Genomic DNA, 22015 nt, shown 5'->3' with positions numbered 1-22015 from the left:
TGTCAGGCAGAAGTCCATTCTTTGGAGGTATAAGACAGAGGCGCTCAGCATCTAGAGGCCATCCCCTGCCATCCCCTGCCATGTGGCCTTCTCTACAATGTGGACCTTTGCTTTTTTAGATTCAGCAGCAGAAATTCTGTGCTTCTTTGAATCTCTGACTTCTTCAGTTTCCGATCCTAAACCTCCTTTTAAAGGACTCAACTGATTAGGTCAGACCCACCCAGGATAATCACCCTGGGTGATTCAGGTGATTCAGGGGCCTTGATTACATCAGCAGATTCCTTCACCTTTGCCATATAATATATTCTAGTCCTGGGAGTGACGTGGTTGCAGGTCCTGTCCACAGTGAATTGGAGAGGATTATACAGGATATTTCATCAGATTGTTTAAACAAACAACATTAAGGACACAATGCTGCTCTGCAGATTCTGTCTGAGATGTTCGTGTGGCTTTGTGACCTGTAAACATTTCTTTATCCACAGCACTAATCACACGGAGAAGGGGCTCTCCGGCTGTACCATGAATAAACCCCGTGTAATGCAAATACTGTAGCCTTGAGTCTGTCTACTGACTATGCAAATGGGAAAGAAGTCACCTTTCCGAGGGGATGGCATCCAGCTCTGTGGGTATTCAGGGAAAGGGTACTGTTTGGAGAAACCTAATTTGTTCAGCTAAAAGAGGCCCCCCAACGCCAGGGCCGAGGATCTTGCCCAGCCGTGGTGTGTGTCTGGGCTGCAGGTGTAGTCAGTTCAGGAGCTGATGTTCCCTGGACGCTCAGGCCAACCGATCAGAGACTGAAGCAGACAGGTGCCAGCCAGTCCTCTACACATTGTACCTCTGACCTCCCCCTCCTTAAAAATAAAGTCAAAATGCTGGCTTCCCATGAAATGCTGCCACCGGCAGCCCACAGGTCATGCCCGGTGCTGGGAAGACTCCTCCCTAACAGACCCACACACCCCTCCTATGTCACCTGGGTCACAGGTCCAGTCCTTGTCTGGACTTTTCTGCTCTTTTGTGCTGGTTTTTTTTTTTTCTTTGTAAGATAACATATACATCATTCAGAAGGAAGAGGTTTATTTTTGTGTTTTGAAGACTTCCCCCTAACCAGGCTTTATGAAGTTTATACTTTCTTCATATAAACAGGAAGAAAAGCGTGCTTCCCATGAATACTTTCTGTAACATGAATGCAGCTTTCTTTGAACTATTCAGTGACTCCGTAGAAGCTGCATGGTCTAGAGGAACAAGAACGTGGGTCACAAGCTTTTAAATTTTGAGTTAGCCACATTAAAAAAAAGTAAATTGGTAAAACCAATTGCAATAGTAATTCTATGTAACCAAGTATATCCAAAATATTATCATTTCCAGATGTAACTAATGTAAGCTTGCTAAAGAGACATTGTACACTCCTTTCGATTTTTTTTTTTGTACTAAGGGTTGGAATTCCAGTGTGTAGTTTACACTGACCAGACATCTCCATTGTCCAGCCACATTTCAAATGTTCAATAGCCACAGGTATCTAAAGGCTACTGCATTGCACAACAGAGCTTTAAAGATTGTATTTATTTTTTTGTTGGAGAGAGAGAGCAGGAACAGGAGGAGCGGCAGGCAGAGGGAGAAGCAGGCTCCCCACTGAGCAAGGAGCCGGATGCAGGACTCGATCCCTGGATCCTGGGATTATGCCCTGAGCCGAAGGCAGACGCTTAACTGACCGAGGCACCCAGGTGCTGCCCATCAGAGCTTTAAAGTAACAATCAGAGGGAAATGCCTTCTGCCATTCTGCCTTCTGTGTACTGACAGCAGAATGAATTTAAAACAAGGCCTGTACCACTCCATCCTAGCTGGTCTGTGCAGAGACCCTACACATACTGGGGGATGGGGGGGGAGGGAGTTGTGGGTAGAAATCCATAAGGCCCCAAATACCCCCGTCAATGCCACCACACCCCCCAAGCTGGCCGAAAGCCACACTGTTCAAAACTCTCCTCTGAGATTTCTGACAAGCATGGGGCATTTGCGCCCCAGAAATCACAGTCCCACATCTCGAGGAAGGAGGAAGTGTCTGGAATCGCCATCAGCCTTCTTTCTTGGAGAATGAGCTTACAGTCTCATCAGAGCAGTATGGCAGGAAGAACATGGCTCCTGGAACAAAAAAACACGTTTCCTCACTCACCTGAGCCTTTCCCTACACTCTCTGGTCTTTGCTCACCTAAAGAACAGGGATCATTCAAATTCCCACTCAAGGCCGTTGTCAGGCTCAAAAAGCACAGTTTACATCAATGGGTTTCTCACACTGTCACGTATTATGCAAACAAAAGACTATTTCCGATCTCTCTTTGAAAGGCAGATAGAGGCTGACCACAGAGAGCCGTGCGGGGCATTAAGCTCTGGTGACTCCAGTGGGATTCCAGGGGTCTTGTAAGCCCTGGGCATCGAGGTGGTCATCAGGAGGACCCTGGATCAGAAAAGCGAGGACACAGTTCATCAGGCGTCTATGAGGAAATGGAGCAGTCCCAAACAACTTACCGACCCTGCAGAAGTCCTTTAAGCCAATCTTGTGTGTAACAACATGACTTCTTTTACCAGGCCCCAAGCACATCCGCAGACAGGCCTCCACACAGACCCTCTGCGCTTCCTGCAACAGTCCAACCCTCAGAATCTGGGTCACAGGTCACGACTCAGCCCCTCAGGCACAGGGCCCAGATCCCCACAGGGGATCCCTGCCATCGCATGAGTATAGGAAGACCCAGACCAGTCCCAGAACCCCAGGGGCCTTCAGAAGCCCTCGAGGACACGGGCGCCCCTGCAGGTCAACTTCCGGCTGCAAAACCTTAGGCCCTTTGAGCTCCAGCCTGGAGACCAGATGGTCCTGGAGGATGACAGTTGGGGAAGCAGGAAAATTTCACAAGTGTGATGAGAGCGTTCCCAGGGGAGCCCTGCTCTGAGGAAGGCTTTCCTGGCATCACATGGGTCTGCGTGGCAGAGTTCCAGGTGTCCCTTTCTTCGCAGTGACACCCGGACACAGCTCTGCCCCTGCGGACACTCAGGGGAAAGTACCCCTCAAGACAGCAGGTGCCAAGCCAGTGGGCTTTGAGAGAGTGGACCCAGCCCCGTGGGCCAGGCCTGTCATGTACCCACCCCTCTCTCCGTTCCCTTCAGTCATTCTGCAGGGGTGCGGCAGCCGGAAAGCTCCCGATTAGTTCCCATTTACCAACCTCAGGGCTTAGGGCTCCATCCGCCCTCCCCCCACCCCACCCCACACACACTATCCTTGTGTCCTGATAGATGGATACTGAAGTTTATCCTCTAGCACATTCTAGAGAGGGAACCACTTTTCCTAAATTTGCTGGGCTCGGTGACTATGAGCTGATAGTACAAGAAGGGAGACGAGGCGCACAATCACTGAGACGCGTCCTGTGCCAGACCCCTGTTCTTTCTCTCCAAATACCATTTTCCTTTGGGGGGGGGGGACGACTCAGCTGAAGCCACCTTTCTGCTTTCTAGACACCCCTTCCTAAACTATTCCCTTTAAACTTTGAGGGGAGGAGTCACAAGGTCCCCCGCGTTCCCTCTGCACACATGGGCCGTGGGTCTGGGAGACGTGCAACCCTTCACACCCCGCGGTTTTCCTTCTTTCATGCAGAGCCAAGTCCCAAGGAGGAGGTATTGCTGGAGATTGTTACAAACGAAAACAGAAGCAACCCAGGAGCCCTGGGGGGCGGGGTGGGGGGGAGGCTTTTTCTCAGCATGAAAAGCAACAGGAACTGATTGGGCAAGTCGTGGGAAGACGGCTGTTGCAGCCCACTTCCTTCGCAGCGCAGCGCGATACAAGAGCGACTGTGGGCCCTGCCTCCGGGGAAGCGATGGTAATTGGTCCCGTCTCGTGTCCTCCATCCTGCCGGCCGGCCTCGCCCGCCCCCGGGTGCGGTGGAAGGAGGTGTTCGATTTGGAATCACCGGGGAAGAATCGCACATCCACTCACTGTTTTTCTGGAGCAGCGAGCTGTTCCCAGGCCCCGAGGAGCTCTCTCGCAGCTGTCCCAGTCAAAGCGGAACCGACAGGCATCTCCAGCTGGGCTCCTGAGCGACCGCCCGCGGCCCGCGCGGGGCTTTCCTCGCCCGGCCCGCCGGCTTCTCCTGAGGCTCGATCGCCTCCTTGTGGTCATCGCGGGGAGCGCCGCCTCCGCGTCCCACCTTCAAGACGGCAGGAGCGTTCAGGCCGCTGATGTGCCTGGAGGGCGACGTGCGGGGAAGTAATTTGGTGCGAAGGTGGGATGGAAGCCTGCTAGATGACAGACACCAGGAATGCAAGGATCACCCTCACTCCCTACCTCCTGACACGTTTTAGGCTATGGTCCTTGCAGGAGACGAGGAAGCCAGAAAGCTTTGAGGAGGTACGGGGAGAGCAGACATTGCAGTCACAGAGTTCAAGCGTCCGTGATGGATTTGCAGTCAGGTGTACCTTTCTGAGACAAACTTGCCAGGATAGCTCCCCCCTTCTGTTTCTTTCCTCCCTACTGACCAAATCTTATTTATGGAACCAAAGGCAAAGTTAAAGGCAGCCCCGTGCCATCACCTGGTTTCCCCATTCCAGAAGGGAGGTAGTTTGAGGAAACAAAACGGGTGCCTTCCATGTGTCCCAGGGCCTTAAACATTTTCCCCGTCAATGAACCTTCAAAAGGATGAACTAGGATGAGCCCCTTCCCTATTATAATTCATCCACGGGAAACTATTCCTGCCAAGCTGGGTTTTCATTTTTAGTCCACGCTGGACCCGCAGCTGCCCCAGGGCTGTCTGATACACCAGCCCACCCTGAGGCCACCTGGGAAGTTTCTAGTCGAGGTTCTGGACACACACTCAAGAGGACCTGCTGGCTTTGCCAGCCAAAGTGTGATCCAGAGAGACCCAGAAGAAGTAAACAGTACCCACAGCCAAGAAGGCTGATCCTTGGAGCAGGGGGACATGCTGACCTGCCTTATGTCATGGGCACACAGCTTCTGAACATGTGAGAATATCATATGCTTTGGCATACTGCTCCACCCCCCCCCCCAAATTAGCTCTCTCACCTTCTAGCTTATATCGGACATCCATCTAACAGGAAACCAAATCTCAAGGGGAGATGAGGTTTACCACACAAAAACTTCTGGGAGAGAGGTGCACAGCAAAGGAAATAAAATTCACCCTCCAGTGAAAATGGCTGATCGCTAAGGCACTAGGCCAACATTTATTGAGCTGTTTACCATGTATTTGATGCCTGTCCTAAACTCTTCATGCATATAATCTCCTTTAAGATTATGTCTTGAGATTATATCAACCCAGGCTTGAGAAGATGCTCTTTTTTATTTTACAGATGAATAAACCAAGCACAGAGAAGTTAACAACTTGCCCAGGGTCACGCAGCTCAGGAATGGTAGAGCCAGGTGCCGAGTGCAGAAGGTCTGACCTGGAATATGGGCATGTCCCCACCTCACTCTGTCCCCCTTTATGCAGTCTGATGCAGGTACCCTCCGATGGCTCGGGCGGGGAGCAGTTCTGGGTACCCAGACTGAGAGAGGGAGAACACAGCCATGGGAAGGGTAGAGAAGGTAAACCGTCTCCACCCTTAGTGTCACTTTATGAAGCCACATAGGGGCAGCCCAGAACACAGTGGCCGGTCCTCTGGGCCCTCTTGGGGGTTGGCCCCCTTCCCTCTTCAGTCTCTGATGGAGCATGAAAGGACTCCCACCGTGTTGCTTTAGTGAAAGTAGATCTCACATTTGCCGCCTACTTGACCCCCAAATGGAGCAGCCTGAGGGCACCTGCCATTTTTATCCTTCATCTTCATTCAAATGAGTTTTCCCGAGGTTCCCATCGCACGTGGATGTACTTTTCCTCTTGCTGGAAGTCTACCAAGCATTCTCACAGTGTTGGACGTCATTTAAACACGCACGAGAAAAGTAGGAGTTCTCTGAAACAAAGTACGTGTCTAACATGGTGTTTAAGCACAAGTGAGAAATTGAGGCATTTGTCCTACACAGCTTGGCTACATGGTGATGGCCGTGGTGAGTGCAGACGGCCGAGCAGCTGATCTGCTAAGAGAGTTATCTGGGCGTTTTGCTTCCTTCTGCACAGGCCAGAGCATCGCGCCGTCTCCAGCACTGACTGACAGCCAGCTGAGGGAGTAGAGAGTGGTGAGCCCACTTTTCTACTCTCCTTTAACTCTCTTGACCAGACAGAAATCTTGAAATGTTACTGATGATTTCCACTGAGCTGCTGAGTCATGCTTGGGTCAAACTGACATAAATCTGTCTAGACCGGAGGGAATCTGTGTCCCACATGAGGCCATGTCTCAGTCCATGTTGGGGCTGCAGAACCAGCTCTAGGCCAAATTGTGAAAGGTGGAGAGAAGTGGGCCGTGTCTTCACTATCTTTCTGACCTTTAGGTCTATCTCTTACATACACCAATATGCATATACGTGCGCCTGCACACACACAGGCACACACACAGACACATACCCGGAAACCCTGTTGGGCTACCTCATCCATGTCAAATCTCTTCTGTCATTTCGTTTTTTATTTTTATTTTTATTTAAAACCAATTAAAAGAGAGCATGTTATTAATTTCAGAGGTAGATTTCAGTGATTCATCAGTTGCATATAACACTGATTGCTTATGCCATCATGTGCCCTCCTTAATGCTCATCACCCGGTTACCCCATCCTCCCACCTTCCTCCCCTCCAGCAACCCTCAGTTTATTTCCTATGATTAAGAGTCTCTTGGGACACCTGGGTGGCTCAGTCCCTTACGCAACTGCCTTCTGCTCAGGTCATGATCCCCAGGTCCTGGAATTGAGACCCGCATCAGGCTCCCTGCTCAGTGGGAAGCCTGCTTCTCCCTCTCCCTCTGCTGCTCCACCTGCTTGTGCTCTCTCTCACTCACTCTCTCTCTGACAAGGAAAATCTTTTAAAAATAAATAAAAAATGAATAATAAATAATAATAACAAAAAAGAGTCTCTTACGGTTTGCCTCCCTCTCTGATTTCATCTTATTTTATTTTTCCTTCCCTTCCCCACGTTCATCTGTTTTGTTTCTTAAATTCCACATATGAATGAAATCATATAATATCTGTCTTTCTCTGACTGACTTATTTTGCTTAGCATAATACCCTCTATTTCCAACCACATTGTCGTAAATGGTAAGATTTCGTTCTTTTTGATGGCTGAGTAGTACTCCATTGTATGTATATAACACATCTTCTTTTTTTTTTTTTTTTTTTTTTATAACACATCTTCTTTATCCATTCATTCATCCAGGACGTCTGGGCTCTTTCCATAGTTTGGCTATTGTGGACATTGCTGCTGTAAACATTGGGGTGCACGTGCCCTTTGAATCACTATGTTTGTCTCCTTTGGATAAATACCTGGGAGTGCAATTGCTGGGTGGTAGGGTAGCTCTATTTTTAACATCTTGAGGAACCTCCATACTGTTTTCCAGAGTGGCTGTACCAGCTTGCATTCCCACCAACAGCGTAAGAGGGTTCCCATTTCTCCACATCTTTGCCAGCAATTGTCGTTTCCTGTCTTGTTAATGTTAGCCATTCTGACAGGTGTGAGGTGCTATCTCGTTGTGGTTTTGCTTTGTATTTCCCTGTCTTCTGTCATTGCTTCTGCATCAGTACTCATTAGAGATTGCTACCATCCTGTCCCAGTTTCTCCCATCCCCCACCCATTAGGGTTTGTGATCTTTTGCAAAGTACTCATAGCTAAACACAATACCTGTCTTTGAAAACTAATTTTGCTTAAAGATCTTGGTAAAAAAATATTATGTTTATATAAATAACATGGGAAAGCCATGTTAGCCATATTCATAAATACGTGGAAATGTGAGGAGGTGGCCAATTAGACGTCACATCACATTTGTAATAAAGAAAACCAAGCAAAAAGGATCCTCCCATCACATTCAATGTCCCACCCCCAAACCACTCACTGGTCTTAGTAAACTACCCTGGTAGCCAAAAGGGGACAATAGAGTCTCCTTCTATTGGAGCCGACTGAAGCACTCATTCTCTCTAGAATATGCTCACTTTACTCAAATATCCGAGTAGAACTTCCAGATCCCCAGGTCTGCCTCAAGCCCTGAGATGAATGACGTAATTCATCAGGAAGGAAGAGCCGGAGAAGAGAAGGTGTTCGACTGGCTGTAATTTGCTTGCAGAGACGCGTCAGTATCATACTACACTGGACATGGTATCCAGGTCCGCCGTAACGCAGAGCTGGAGGAGGTTAGATGCTCGTCGAAGGATTCAGCAACATTCTCATGGTCCTTAGTACTGAGGCACCCTAAACAAAAGTCTGTGCGGCAGAAATATCCAAAGCAAAAACTTTTCAACATTACTATCCCGGGAACGCTTGGGTGGCTCAGTTGGCTAAGCGACATCCTTCGGCTCAGGTCATGTTCATGGAGTCCTGGGATCGACTCCCGCACAGGGTTCCCTGCTCTGCAGGGAGTCTGCTTCTCCGTCTGAGCCTTCTCCTCTCATGCTCTCACTCTCTCTCATCCTCTCTCTCTCAAATAAATAAATAAAATCTTAAAAAGTATATATTGCTATCCCAAACCACAGCAGAGGGTTTTCATTAGTTTAAAGGATGCTAGAAACCATCTTTATGTTAGTAACCTGGGATTCTCAAACAGCTATAGGTACAACACGCCAGCAGGCCCAGTGAACTAACTTTGGAGTGGAATCTTGGATTACAGCTCTATTTGGTTCTCACCTCCCTCACTTGCTAGAACGTTCCATTGGCTGATCCAGTTGGGCAGGTGGTTCTCAACCAGGATGACTTTACTCCCCTCGCCCAGGGACATTTGGCAACATCTAGAGGCGTTTTTAGTTTTTGTCATCAGGGAGGTGGCACTGCTGGCATCTCGTGGGCAGAGGCCAGGACGCTGCTAACATCCCACAGGGTGCAGCACAACAATCATGAAAAAGGGAATCTCGTTCAAAATGTCAGTCATGTCCAGGATGAGAGACCCTGGGGTAGCCGATTGTCTCTTCCTGGTTGCCAGATTATTCGGTTTCACGTGACTAGAGTGAACATTTAATCCAAGATGTTTGTTAGAAAGCGAAATCATGGAGCAGAGAGGGTCCCACATTCACAAAATAGGTTTGGTGGCTTTTGTGGGGCTTGATAGATAATAAATATGTTAATGTTCACTGTGGCCTTTGGGGTAGGGGGGTAGGAGTCCTACCCACTTCTACTATCACAGGCTCCAGATAGTACCAAAGAACTTGACATTAGAGAATGGCCAGATTGGCTCAGGCCAGTTCACAGAAGGAAACAAGACAGAAGAAGAAAGGGGGAAGGATGAAGGATGGGGTGGGGGGGAATGTGAGACATTTTTCAGACTTTCAAACTACTCTGACTCCTTCCCACTATGTTGACCCACTATGTTGACCAAGGAACCAAGCACCCAGATGCAGAGAAAATTTCTTGCTTTTTCACGTCACTCATCTAAATCTCAAATACCACAATGCCTAGAGATGATGTAATGGGTATTTCTCTGTCTCTCTCCCAACATGAACGCCCACTTTTCCATCAGCATCCCAACACCTCAAAAGAAAAAAGTATCTGCTAATTCTCCTGGAATGACTGAGAACTTCAGGCTCAAAGAAAAGCTGAGTGCAATGTCCCATCTATGATGTGATGGGTTCTTAGTCAGTCGATCAACAGAAATGCCCATCAGTCATCATTCAGAGATGCATGTGGGTAGTGGGTGTGTTGCTGGATCTGAGAACCTGCAGAGAAATAGCAAAACATTTGACCCTCAGTCTGGTACCTTCTTACCATTGTTTTGACGTGCTGTTTTAATTTAGAATACTAGATCAAAACCCTAGATTACCCTTGATATTCGAGCTTCTGCTGCTTCCAGACAGAACTCACGTGTACAAGCAATGTTGTCTTTGGCTTGGAATGGGGCCTCTCCCTTTGAACCAGATCACATCTAAGTCAGGCATAGCCCAGAGCACATTTCTTTCTAATAAAACGAAGGAAAACAACAATAGCATTTACAGCCCGGAGCCTGGAGTTCCCTTCTAAAGTGAGACAGTGCGAAATTGTGGAGGCCACAACCTTCTCCAGGCCTAGCTGGAAAGGCAGTGTGGGCTTACAGGCTGTGAGGCCCATGGAGAAAAAGCGGTCTATTTTTAATTTGGTCTTGGAAGACAGAAGTCTAGGCTGGGGCCTGGATAGTGTCTCGTGTAGTCTGAAAATTGAACAGTAACATTTGCATGTATTTGGCTCTAAAATATGTTCTTACCCACTACCCCATTTTATTACTCTGCAACTCTGGACGTGTTAAAGTGGGGTGGGAGGAGGTGGCTAACTATTACTTCCATTTGACAGATTAGAGGACTATGACCAAGAGCTTATGTGATTTTACTAAAATTGCTCAGTTGGTTGGATGTGCCTGTCTGGCCTACTTGACTTCCAGATCCATTTTCCATTGGAGCAGGTGGTGCCTTCAACCAGCCCTCCAGGGGGTACCGGGGACCTCAGGCTGGAGAGTCGGGCCCCGAGGGGTGCTGTTTGCACCTGTTACAAACTCTCCTCACACCTTTACATGCAATGGAGTCTTCTTAACCCATCATGTTGTTTCCAGAATGGCCATAAAGTGTGTACTTGGGAAGCTGGTACCCTTAAGGCTGGAGCTACTCAGGCTCCTTGAAACATATTCTTTTATTTATTTTTTTAAAGATTTTATTTATTTGACACAGAGAGAGATCACAACTAGGCAGAAAGGCAGGCAGAGGGGGAGGGGGAATCAGGCTCCCTGCCAAGCAGAGAGCCCGATGCGGGGCTTTATCCCAGGACCCTGAGATCATGACCTGAGCTGAAGGCAGAGGCTTAACCCACTGAGCCACCCAGGCGCCCTGAAACATTTTCTTTTATTAAACATCCAGAGCCATCTCTCTGTGGAGCTTGTACTGACCAGATTTCCTTTGACTTGATCTATCTTGGAAATTTCTTGCCCCAAATAGTTTTATCTCCTTAGGAACTGTGGAAAGAAAGTGTGTCTAAAGCTACTTCTTTGAAACTTTCTTCTACTAGCTCCTGTCAATTTGCTAATATAATAATTTTCTACATGAATAGTATGTAAAATATGCTTTAGACTTAAAAAGATCTGGCGAAGAGCTTTGGACAGCTCTCCCTCTACACACACACACACACACACACACAATGCTGGACACACAGAAGGTATCGACTAAATATTTATTGAATTTATAAATATTTGAAGACCTATTTTTAGAATCAGAGAAGAAGGAGATCAAATGTCTGAAAGTGCTGCTGTAAGAAGGAATCTTTCCTCTAACACATAAGCCCTTAAAGAATACTATCATGGTGGCACCTGGGTGGCTCAGTGGGTTAAAGCCTCTGCTTTCTGCTCAGGTCATGATACTAGGGTCCTGGGATCAAGCCCCGCATGGGGCTCTCTGCTCAGCGGGGAGCCTGCTTCCTCCTCTCTCTCTGCCTGCCTCTCTGCCTACTTACGATCTCTGTCAAATGAATAAATAAAATCTTAAAAAAAAAAAAAAGAGTACTATCGTGTCTGACGCAAAAGAATTATTCGATTTTAATATAAACAGCATGCAGGTTTCATCACATATATTTTATTTGCAGTGGAAATGAGAGTTTCTATAACTTAGTTCTGCATTCGTTATCAGTTCATTCATTCACATTTTTTTGAGTTCTCACGATGGGCCAGCCAGGCAGGCACACATCGGGGCATTAGAGCGAACATGGTAAATTCAGGCCCGCCCATGTGGGAAAGACGGTGGATTAAACAAGGGATTGACAATGAAGTGTAATGAGGACTGTCCCAGGCCACATGAGCTACATTCGGAGCACAGAGCAGGGTAACAGAACCATGTGAGGATGGGTGGGTGGTGGGGTGGGCAGAATAACCAGAATGATCACACAGGAGGCTGGAGGCCAAGGTCCTTGGAGGCCTTTCAAAGCAGAACTGACGAAAACCGCCCCAGTCTGCACTGAGGCCCAGAAAGGAAGGTCTGAGTAGAGAAGGTGCTTCTGTGATCTGGCCGAGGTCAGCAGGCAGGTCACTGCCTTGCCTTTTGGGAAAGCATGGAGATGATGGTGAAGGTCAAGAAGATCACGCCGGCCGTGCCCCCGATCAGCAGGCCCAGGACGCTGCCGTGCACTTGCATGGCCTGGCAGCGCTCCCCCGTGTAGAAGAAGGCATGACTGGAGACACACCTGGGGGGACAGGACACAAGAGGAGTGTGGGATGCACCCGAGCCTCGAGCGCTCTGTAGCAGCCAGCACCGACTGCCACAGTGTCAGGGGACACGAAGTCAGTGGCCCCATATGCCTGGCCCCATTCCAAAGGCTTTTTATGAGTCAATTCAATCTTGCAACAGCCCAAGGAGGGGGTGCTTATTACCCTTCTCATATCCTCATTTTGCAGAGAGGTTAAATCACGTGCTCAAGGTCACAGGGTTACTCAGTGCTTCACACTTGATGTCTAATCCCTGGAAGCCTGTCTCTGGACCCGGTGCCCTGGTCATCACGTGCGAGGCTCAGGAGGAAGGTTTGGGGGCATTTAAAGAATGTATGGCCGCCACCACTTCAGACTGTAAGTTACAAGGGAAATTCTCCATAAGAGTCTGACCCTGAGCATCAGGCAGAGCTCGAGAACTTCCAGATGGTATCAATTAAAATGTTGCTGTAAGGTGAGGATCCTGCCATCTATCTCCCAGGCCACCCCGAAATCTGTGAGATCCTGAGCACACTGTCTCCTGCCCTGTTTGGTACACAGACCCACAGAGGCCATACCTTGGGTTTGCTTGTTTGTGTTTTAATGTCATCTGGTGGAGAGATCACCAGATCTCTCCCAGTGTCAGACCCAAGGCATGGAGGGTGATGTTTCCTCGCTTCTGGGGCGATGGCAGCCTTTGCTTCAAACAACGTTCTCATCACAAAGTCTAACCACAGAGCCGAAGGTGACAGAAGTAAAAAAGTTACTCCTTTTACTCATTCTGGCACTATTTTACCTCCCTCATCACTAGCCTAGACATCAGCTTCTTAAAAGTCAGTGTGTAATAGGGGCTCCTGGGTGGCTTGGTCAGTTAAATGTCTGTGTTCGGCTCAGGTCATGATCCCAGGGTCCTGGGATCAATTCCTGCATTGGGCCCCCTGCACAGTGGGGGGTCTTCTTCTCCCTATCCCTCTGCTGCCCCGCCCCAGCTTGTGCATGCCCTCTTTCTCTCTCTCTCTCTTTCTGTCAAATGAATCAATAAAATCTTTTTTAAAAAATCAGTTCAAAGCAAGAAGTTTGTTCAATTTTTCCCTGGCCTAGTCCCCTCCAAAATACAGTTTAATGATATTCTCGAGGATTCCCTTAGAGGAACTTATCCCGCAAGTTGCAGGTTTGTGGAAAAGGGATGATTTGGCTGAGTAGAGGGTGATACACAAGTGGGAACCACGGCCTTCCTTACTCTGAGGGTAAAGCCAGCTGGGACACATATGGAAATCTGGTATTCAAGGCCCCATCAGCTGAGAGGCACAGACCCACAGCTGTGGAACCCTCAAGAAACGACGAGGGCATTCTCCGATTAAAGAAAGCAGCACTCTTTGGAAAAGTGGTTTATTCCTGGGACATGGAAAATAAAAGATAAGCCTAGAGTATCCTGTGGTGCCAGAAAGTAAGACTGTTCACAAAACAAGGAGCAGGTGCTGAGATGGCACAGGAGCCAATCTGGAAGAGCCCCCAAAGTTCAAGGCCGGGACACCATGAGCAACAAAGGCAAGACTGGCATTATGGAACTATGGCCCAGGGAAGAAAGTAAACATTTATGTGCCCTTCGTGATATAGATAAAGAGTTGCATGAATCAATGAATCGGGAGGAGTGGACCCTTATTCTTTGCAGCAGAACTCCACTTACTGAACACGGAGGGAGTGGGGGAGATGGGAAATCGCCACTGGGCTATTTCAGGGCAATTGTGGCAACAGGTCCGCCAATGGACGATGACATTAGCAGGTGAGGATTCTAGAAAAAGCAGGATGCCTGCATGGTCTCTGAATGTCTCTCCCAAGACACGTCTTAACAGCAGAGTGAGGAACGGACACCCCGTGGCCCGGGAATCAAGGTTACAATCACCATTCATAATTCCTTGGACATCACGTGCCCCTCATATGGTCCACCGAGAAAGGGTGTACCTCTTCTTTGCTCTTCTTGCCAAAAATGTACGATCTCAATATAACCATGAGAAAACATCAGACACTCCCAAATGGAGGAGCAATTTACAAAATAACTGAGCAGGACTCTTCGAAAGTGTCAAGGTAGTGAAAGAGGGGGGAAGACTGAGGGGTTGTCCCAGTGTGAAGGAGGTTAAGGAGACGTGAAACCGAATATAATGAGGGGCCCTGAATTAGATCCCAGAACAAAAAAAGGACATTGGCGAAAAGAGTGGAGAGATCTGAATGAAGTCTGTGGTTTAGCAAATGCTATTATTAATTGCATTTAGTTGCATTAATGCTCATTTCTCGGCTTTGTTAATTTTGCTACGATTGTGTAAGATGTGAACATTTGTGAATGGGAAGGTCCACAGTATTTTTGCAAATGTACCTGTAAATCTAAAATCATTTCAACACAAAGCTTAAAAAAGAAGAAACAAAGTGGAGATCGAAAAGGACTCTGAAGAAACCTAGGTCTTTTGAGCCAAGAAGGCCAGTCGCTACCTCTGCCGTTATTTTGCCGCATGAAACTGATGCTTTCAACATGTATATCCTTTTATGAAATATTTTATGCAAACAACAAACACTATAAAAAGAAATATTAAATCTAGCAAACTGTGCAGACAGACATGGATGCAACTCTCAGCTCTGGTATTTGCCATCTGGGAAATGTTAGTCTTATTATTTAGCCTCTCTAAGCTTCAACTTCTTTATGTGCCAAATGGGGAGAACAAGAGTCCTTATGTCACGGGTTGGTCATGAGGAATAACTTGGATCATGCATGTATACTGCTCAGGAAAGCACATGACCTATATAGCAAGCTGTCAAAAACTATCAGATATTCGTATTACTATTACTGAAAACGTAACTATAATCATAGTACAACAGAACAAATAGACGATAGAAATAATAATTAGTCACAATTAACAGTAACACCGGCAGTCAGTAAAGATTTAAGCTTGGTCTTCATTCCCACTGAGGCAGGTCATGCCGTTCCTGGGCTAAAAGCTCTGGAACATTTGTGACCACTGCAGGGGAGTTCAAAATCCCAACAATATTCAAGATGTTGTTGACCACGTCCTAGAGGTGGGCAAGGGATGAAAGCCAAGTGTTGGGAGATTTAGGACCTCTCTGCCCTGGCAGGACCCCGGCTATGCCCTGACAGCACAAGCCCGCTGATTCAGAGCACAGCTTTGTGGGGTCAAAGTGACCCTCTGATGTAGTCATCGCCCTAACCTGAGAACAGTGTCTTTTCCCAGGCGAGGCAAATGTTTGGCTCACCGCTGCTGACCCACTCCCTACCTCCCCACCAGCCGCAGAGCCTACCTGCAGCTCGCCATCCCCTTCACGTTCACACAGATGCCTTCATTTTGGCAAGGGTTCGGGTCACACGGATCTCTGAAGTACTGTGGCCAGTTGTGGTCTTCCAGAGGACCTGTGTTCTCCACGGATCGCTTCTGTCGGCCAGGCTGCCCCTGCTCCAGGCCGCCGGGGGGTGCATTCTCTAACAAGACCTTTCCTGAATATTCTTCTGAGGCCTGCTGCTCCTGGTCCTGGAGAACAAGGCCTTGGGGAGTCAGCCTTGTGCCTTGGGTTGGGACTTCAGTCTGGTTAAGGTAGGTGATATCTTGAGGAAATAGACAAAGGGCGGTGAGGAAGAAAGGCAATTAACATCTGATTAGATTAACTTTCTCTTCTGGAGAGAGTTCCCTGGGCCACCTCCATCCCTCACGGACGCCACCTTCAGTGACATGGAAAGGTGGTTGGAATCCAGCTGATTCTCATGCTAGCTATTTTTATTTTCAAAGTAATCCATTCACATATTTATTTATTATAACTTGAAAAAGGAAGCACAAAGCTAGCACAGCTAGAGTGATCAAAACTAAACTGAAGTCAGCAAACTATCATATTTGATAAATTATCAAAAAGATGACACCAAAGTTTTAGTTTCTCCCAAGGATAGTTAAAGATGTGAGTCCTTGAGCAATAGCTCTCCTAGAGGTCATCTTTTTTTTAAAAACCTGGTCCTCAAAAAAAAAAAAAAAAAAAAAATTCCCCACCCTCCATGAGATGCTCAAAAATCAGTGCAAAATCAGTAGAGGTCCCAGAACATAGGATTAGTTATTCAGGAAGATCTGCAAAAGTACCTTCAAAGTCCACAAAAAGTATAAGGTCATCATTTTTAAGGAAACTCTTCCTTTTTAGCATTTGGTGGGAGATGACATTACTCCAGCCCCAGTCGATGCTTCTGAAACAATCACAGTCCTTATCATGGGTTCCCACAATGGATGGCCTGTCCCAGATGACGGAGCCATTTATTGCTGCAAAGTTATAAGTAACATAACATCACATTATCTCTTTATACTTCATTCTCCAACTTCCCTTTAATGAGTAGATAAAGCTTTGTTTAAAAAAAATATGTTGGAAAAATATCAGATGATTTCTATTTTCCAGGACAATTAAAACTCAGAATTGGTAAGGGGGAAGGGCAGAGAACCAGAGCTCTGAAGGGTTGAATTGTCCACTACCAAGTCACTTCCTCAGTGAAGACAAAGGGACAATGAGAGCCTCTTCCTTTTAAGGCTTAAGACTTTTCATGAGAAAAATTTAAAAATCTGCCCATTTCTTTTTTTTTTAATTTTTTAAAACTATTTTTACTAACATATAATGTATTCTTTGCCCCAGGAGTACGGGTCTGTGAATCACCAGGCTTAACACACTTCACAGCACTCATCATAGCACATACCCTCCTGCCCATTTCTTTTTTTTTTAAACATTTGGTATGTTATTTTTTTTATTTTTATTTATTTATTTGACAGAGAGAGATCACAAGTAGGCAGAGAGGCAGGCAGAGAGAGAGGAGGAAGCAGGCTCCCGGCTGAGCAGAGAGTCCGATGCGGGACTCGATCCCAGGACGCTGGGATCATGACCTGAGCCGAAAACAGAGGCTTTAACCCACTGAGCCACCCAGGTTCCCCGCCCATTTCTTTTTGATATGAGTTTATTCCATTAACATGTCGATGATCACTGGTATTTTAGGAGTCAGTGCATTAGTTCTGCATGGAGGCTAGCAAATTCTGAGCAATTGCTAACAGACAAACAGTATCTGTCTTCTCATGTAGACTGCATTCGAGGAAGCAGGAACTGCCTTGTTGGCTTATATTCTAGGTACTGGCACTGAGTTTGGCAGAGGGAAAGCCCTTAATAAATGCTTGATAAGTGAATTTGGAAAAGAGAAGGGAGATAAGATAACGTTGAAAATGTGACTTAATATTCCAACATGACTATGTTGCTGATGTACTCAAGGAGGAAATGCAAGAGGAATGTTCATCTCTTGTATCCACACGGGAATCACATCCACTGGCCCTTCCAGGTTGAGCAGCAGATTTCAGAGCACCTACCTGAAGATGTATGGGACCTGGAGGTAGTGAACACCATGCTCGAGGACATTCTATTTCTAGCATCAGGTTCCTGGTCGAGGATGGTCATTATCGCCTGTCTGTTTTCCACTGGCCACTCCAGGATAGCATCATTCTCCCCACTGTACAGGTGAAAAGTAAGTCCTAAGTAGCCAGGGCTACTGGAGTTGAGTCTGCCATTGGGGTATAAGGTCAACCCAAAACCATATCCCTCTGAGTTGTAGAATCGAGGGCTCCGGAGCCTCTGCCCTGGAACCGTGTTCTGAAGGACCTGGGAGATATTCCGTATGGTCCAAACGCCTGCAGGACATGGGGTTTCCGTCAGAGTGACATCATCCAGGTAAATTCCCCCATTCGAGTTCTGGGGGTCGCCTTTTGTGCCCTGGAATAGGTAGCGAAACTTCTTTTCTTCTCTGAGCGTCACATGGGCAATTTTCCAATTTTGGTCCAAATCTCCTGAGGACAGAGGAGAAGGTTGGTGACAACTGTGTTCAACATTTAAGTGTGGCCTATAAGCCTGGAGCACGCCGAGTGCTTTAAAGATTTTATTTATTTATTTGTGTGAGAGAGAAGGAGAGTGAGAGAGAGAGCTGGGGCGGGGGCAGCAGAGGGAGAGGGACAAACACACTCTGCACTGAGCAAGACCATGAGATCATAACCCAAGCTGAAATCAAGAGTCAGACACCTTACTGACTGAGCCACCCAGGCGCCCTGCATGCCAACTGCTTTATACGAATTATCTAATTTAATCCTCACAATATCCCTATGAGACAGGTACTGTTATAAACTGGTTGAGGAACTTTTCCAAAGTCACATATCTACTGAGGGAAAATAACTATAAAAAGATACCCTATGGTTTATTTTAATATTCACATTTAAATCTTTTTTTAAGATTTTATTTATTTATCGGACAGAGAGACGGCAAGAGCAGCAGGAACACAAGCAGGGGAAGTGGGAGAGGGAAAGCAGGCTTCCCATTGAGCCGGGAGCCCAATGTGGGGCTCGATCCTGGGACCCTGGGATCATGAATTGGGCCAAAGGCAAACGCCCAAGGACTGAGCCACCCAGGCGCCCCTCATATTCAAATCTTAATCAAAATTTATTTTCCATTATCATTCAATTCCAGAGGTTCAGTGTTTCCCCCTGGGCTCCATAGTATAAAGGCACCCCATCCCCTAATGTTTGCACTGAATACCCAAGTAATGAGCTGAACCATTAAAATAGCCATTTTGTAAGCTCAAAGTCAAATAATGGTGATTTCATATGGTCCAACCCATGACTTGGTGCCAGAGAAGTATATGGTATGTTCTGGAGTGAATATTCACATACAGGACAAGTTGGATCTCCCCTACTCAAGACCAACTCACCCACTAACATCCAAATTTTTCTCTTAGTCTTATCTGAAATCCCAACAAGTAGGGGATCCATACTTTTAAAAAATAATAATAATACAAAAAAAGTTGCCACTATCCAGATAGTCACATTCTAGTGAAAATTAGTTCTACTGTTTTTTGGTTGTTGTTTTCTCCTGAGACTGAGCTAGAAGTGAGAATTTTGAATAAAGACCCGAGGTAAGAAGTTGAGAAGGCTGTTCTCGAACATGGGTTCCTGTTGCTCAGCATAAGAAACCAGAAAGGAGCTTGAAGGTCTGGGCAGAGGAAACCTCCAGACCACACAGCAACTCAGAATTGGTTAAGGATTTGCTCCTACGTTGGCAGTCAGACAGAGTGTGCCTTAGCCCTGGACTCTGAAAGGGAAAGAAAAATGCTAAATCCCAAGTGGGGATCCTGTTGGCTAAAATGAATTTCAACAGAGGAATTTAAACAGATGAGTGTTACAGAAGTTTAGTCTGAAATGCAATTGGCCAGAGGGCTTCGGAAGTACTTTTCCTCCTTCTGTATGTTATGACCAGAAATCTACATACAGAGCTCTGTTTTCACCAGACTGAAGAATGCCTTTATCTCCCTTTGTTGTCAGTCACTCTCTCTAAGGATGACTTCAAGGGACAGGTCTAACATTCTGTCTTCTGGAGTGGAGCTGGTTATGGCCTGTGTGATTAGGTTTCCTGCACACAGAGAAGAGGGCTTGGGAGGGCACACTGGCCACATCTATAACCAATAAACAGATGTAAATACCATCTCCTGGGGACAGGACTGCAGTCACATGGAGGACACACGGATCTGAGATGTAATGGGTGTAGGATGTCTGGAATAGGGACAGACATACAAGATTTTCACTGTTTACTCAACAGGGTTGAACTATCTTCATATGGATTGTCACCTTAAGATTGAAATGTGGGAACATGGTACTAGAAGGAAGACCCGAGGGCCCATTACCATGTAGGCAGAGACTCAACCGTAAAGTCTTTAAGAATGCTTCCTTTCCATGCTTCCACAGAGCTGCTGAATCAGGCAGATGATAAGTAGTACTAAGATTGTTTGGGACGCAAATCTCATCCTTGTTTGTTCCAATTTGTCACCTATAAGGGGATCCTAGCTTCAGTAAAAGCAGAAATGTGTGCATACATACACATATCTGTATGCCAGCATTTTGCATTTAAGATCATACATAAACATTGATGTGTGTATATACACGGAAAGAGGTAGACACATTTTTATGTAAGTATTTCAGTTAAAAAATATAACTTGCTGAAGTGAAGAGCTATTCAAAACAAGCCATAAATGACTCTTAACGATAGAGAACGAACTGAGGGTTGATAGAGGCAGGTGGGCGGGGGAGGGGCTAGAAGGGTGATGAACGTTAAGGACAGCACTTGTGATGAGCACTGGGTATTGTATGTAAGTGATGAATCCCTAAATTCTACTCCTGAAACCAACATTGCACCGCAAGGTAACTAACAAAATTTAAATTTAAAGAAATAGGGGCGCCTGGGTGGCTCAGTGGGTTAAAGCCTCTGCCTTCGGCTCAGGTCATGATCTCAGGGTCTTGGGATTGAGCCCCGCATCGGGCTCTCTTCTCAGCAGGGAGCCTGCTTCCTCCTCTCTCTCTCTCTGCCTGCCTCTCTGCCTACTTGTGATTTCTCTTTGTCGAATAAATAAATAAAATCTTAAAAAAAAATTAAAAAAAAATTTAAAGAAATAAAATAAAGACCTGGAAAAAGTATAAATAAAGAAATAAAGTTTCCATATATTTAAAATTTTAAAAAGTTGTAACTATCTTAAGTTGAATACCACACAAACATTAAAGGATATTCAACTAATGTTTTAGAAAAGCTTCATTTACAAGTCAGGATCAGAATGAGCTACTTTAGAAATCCACTCCTGTGGCACTCTTAGGAAACTCTGAACAGAGACACACTTTGAAGTCAATGGAACTCAAAGCAGAGCAGTGTCAGGAAATAAGTGAAACGTGAGACGGTTGCTTGGTTGATTCTGTGCTTATGAAGCTGACATTGCCAGCTTTATATAGAAGTGAGCCATAATAGATCCCATCAGGGTTACTGAGATTCTAATTCATTGTCTCATTAAAAAAGCACAATCCTTGGTAATATAGCAAATTCCCAACTCTTGAAGAGCACCTAGCTGTCATCCCTCCATTTGATAGAGATGCTCTGTACATTTCAGCCAGAAAAGTGAACCCTCCAAACCATTATCTGTTGTACTCCCAGGTAGCCTACGGAGGGCCTGGGTAGAGGTGATTCAGACACCTGTTCTCAGGAGTGACCTCTAAGGAAGCTTCCCGGCTTCAAGAGCAGCAGCTTCTTCTGGAAGGACTCAAATGATGCTTCGTCTGTCAGGACTCATTTTAATGGAGAACTTCTTCATTGAATGGAGATGAATGTGTGTCTCTTCTGGTTGCGAATGAACCCCACCACCACAAAAGAATGTAAAAAGGAATCTTTATAACCCTGGATCTTGATTTACACGCAGATTAACCTCAAATCCAACTATTTCCCTTAGTATTTTAAGGTTTTCATGCTGACCCTCTTGTAGAGATACCTAAAATTATCCTTAGGAATATAGAAACGATATAATTAAGTTAATATTTACACACATCCTGTTTCCCTCCAACTTCACAAGTAGGCTTCACGTTAGTCCAGTGTATTAAATAACGGTACTAGATGTTGGCTAATTGAATGTAATAAAAAGTAATAAATAAATAAATAAATAAATAAATGAAACAGGTGCAGAAACACTTGTCAACTACCAAACCACTCTCTCTAGCAGCACCATCTCCCGCTTCCCTTTTATTTCCAGCTCTACCCCCGAATCACCCATTTTCTCTGCCCTGGCTGTCTCCAGAGCTGCAGTGAAAACCGGATTTCTATATTCTGATTGGCCTCTTTCAAAAGTATATTTCAGCCTCACCTAAATTTTCAACGTGGTTTCTGATTTCTGAGGGCTATAAATATT

The 22015-nt window shown here is 46.2% G+C and overlaps 1 protein-coding gene across 1 annotated transcript in view; it reads right to left on the bottom strand.

Moving 5' to 3' along the window:
- Nucleotides 1-12085: 12085 nt before the first annotated feature.
- MEP1A (meprin A subunit alpha) overlaps nt 12086-22015 on the bottom strand; it is a gene marked incomplete at both ends in the record, with an annotated part of 35505 nt that continues 25575 nt past the window's right edge. Inside the window, 4 exons of the mRNA XM_080806613.1 lie at nt 12086-12242; nt 15550-15850; nt 16371-16544; nt 17625-18098. Coding sequence (XP_080662739.1) covers nt 12086-12242; nt 15550-15850; nt 16371-16544; nt 17625-18098 — 1106 coding nt within the window. The remainder of the gene's footprint in view (nt 12243-15549; nt 15851-16370; nt 16545-17624; nt 18099-22015) is intronic.

The sequence above is a fragment of the Martes martes genome (genome assembly GCF_963455335.1).
Source record: "Martes martes genome assembly, chromosome: 6".
In the NCBI taxonomy this organism is placed as follows: Eukaryota; Metazoa; Chordata; class Mammalia; order Carnivora; family Mustelidae; genus Martes; species Martes martes.
Note: the sequence above shows the minus strand (reverse complement) of the source record. Positions and strands in the feature narration are given on the sequence as shown.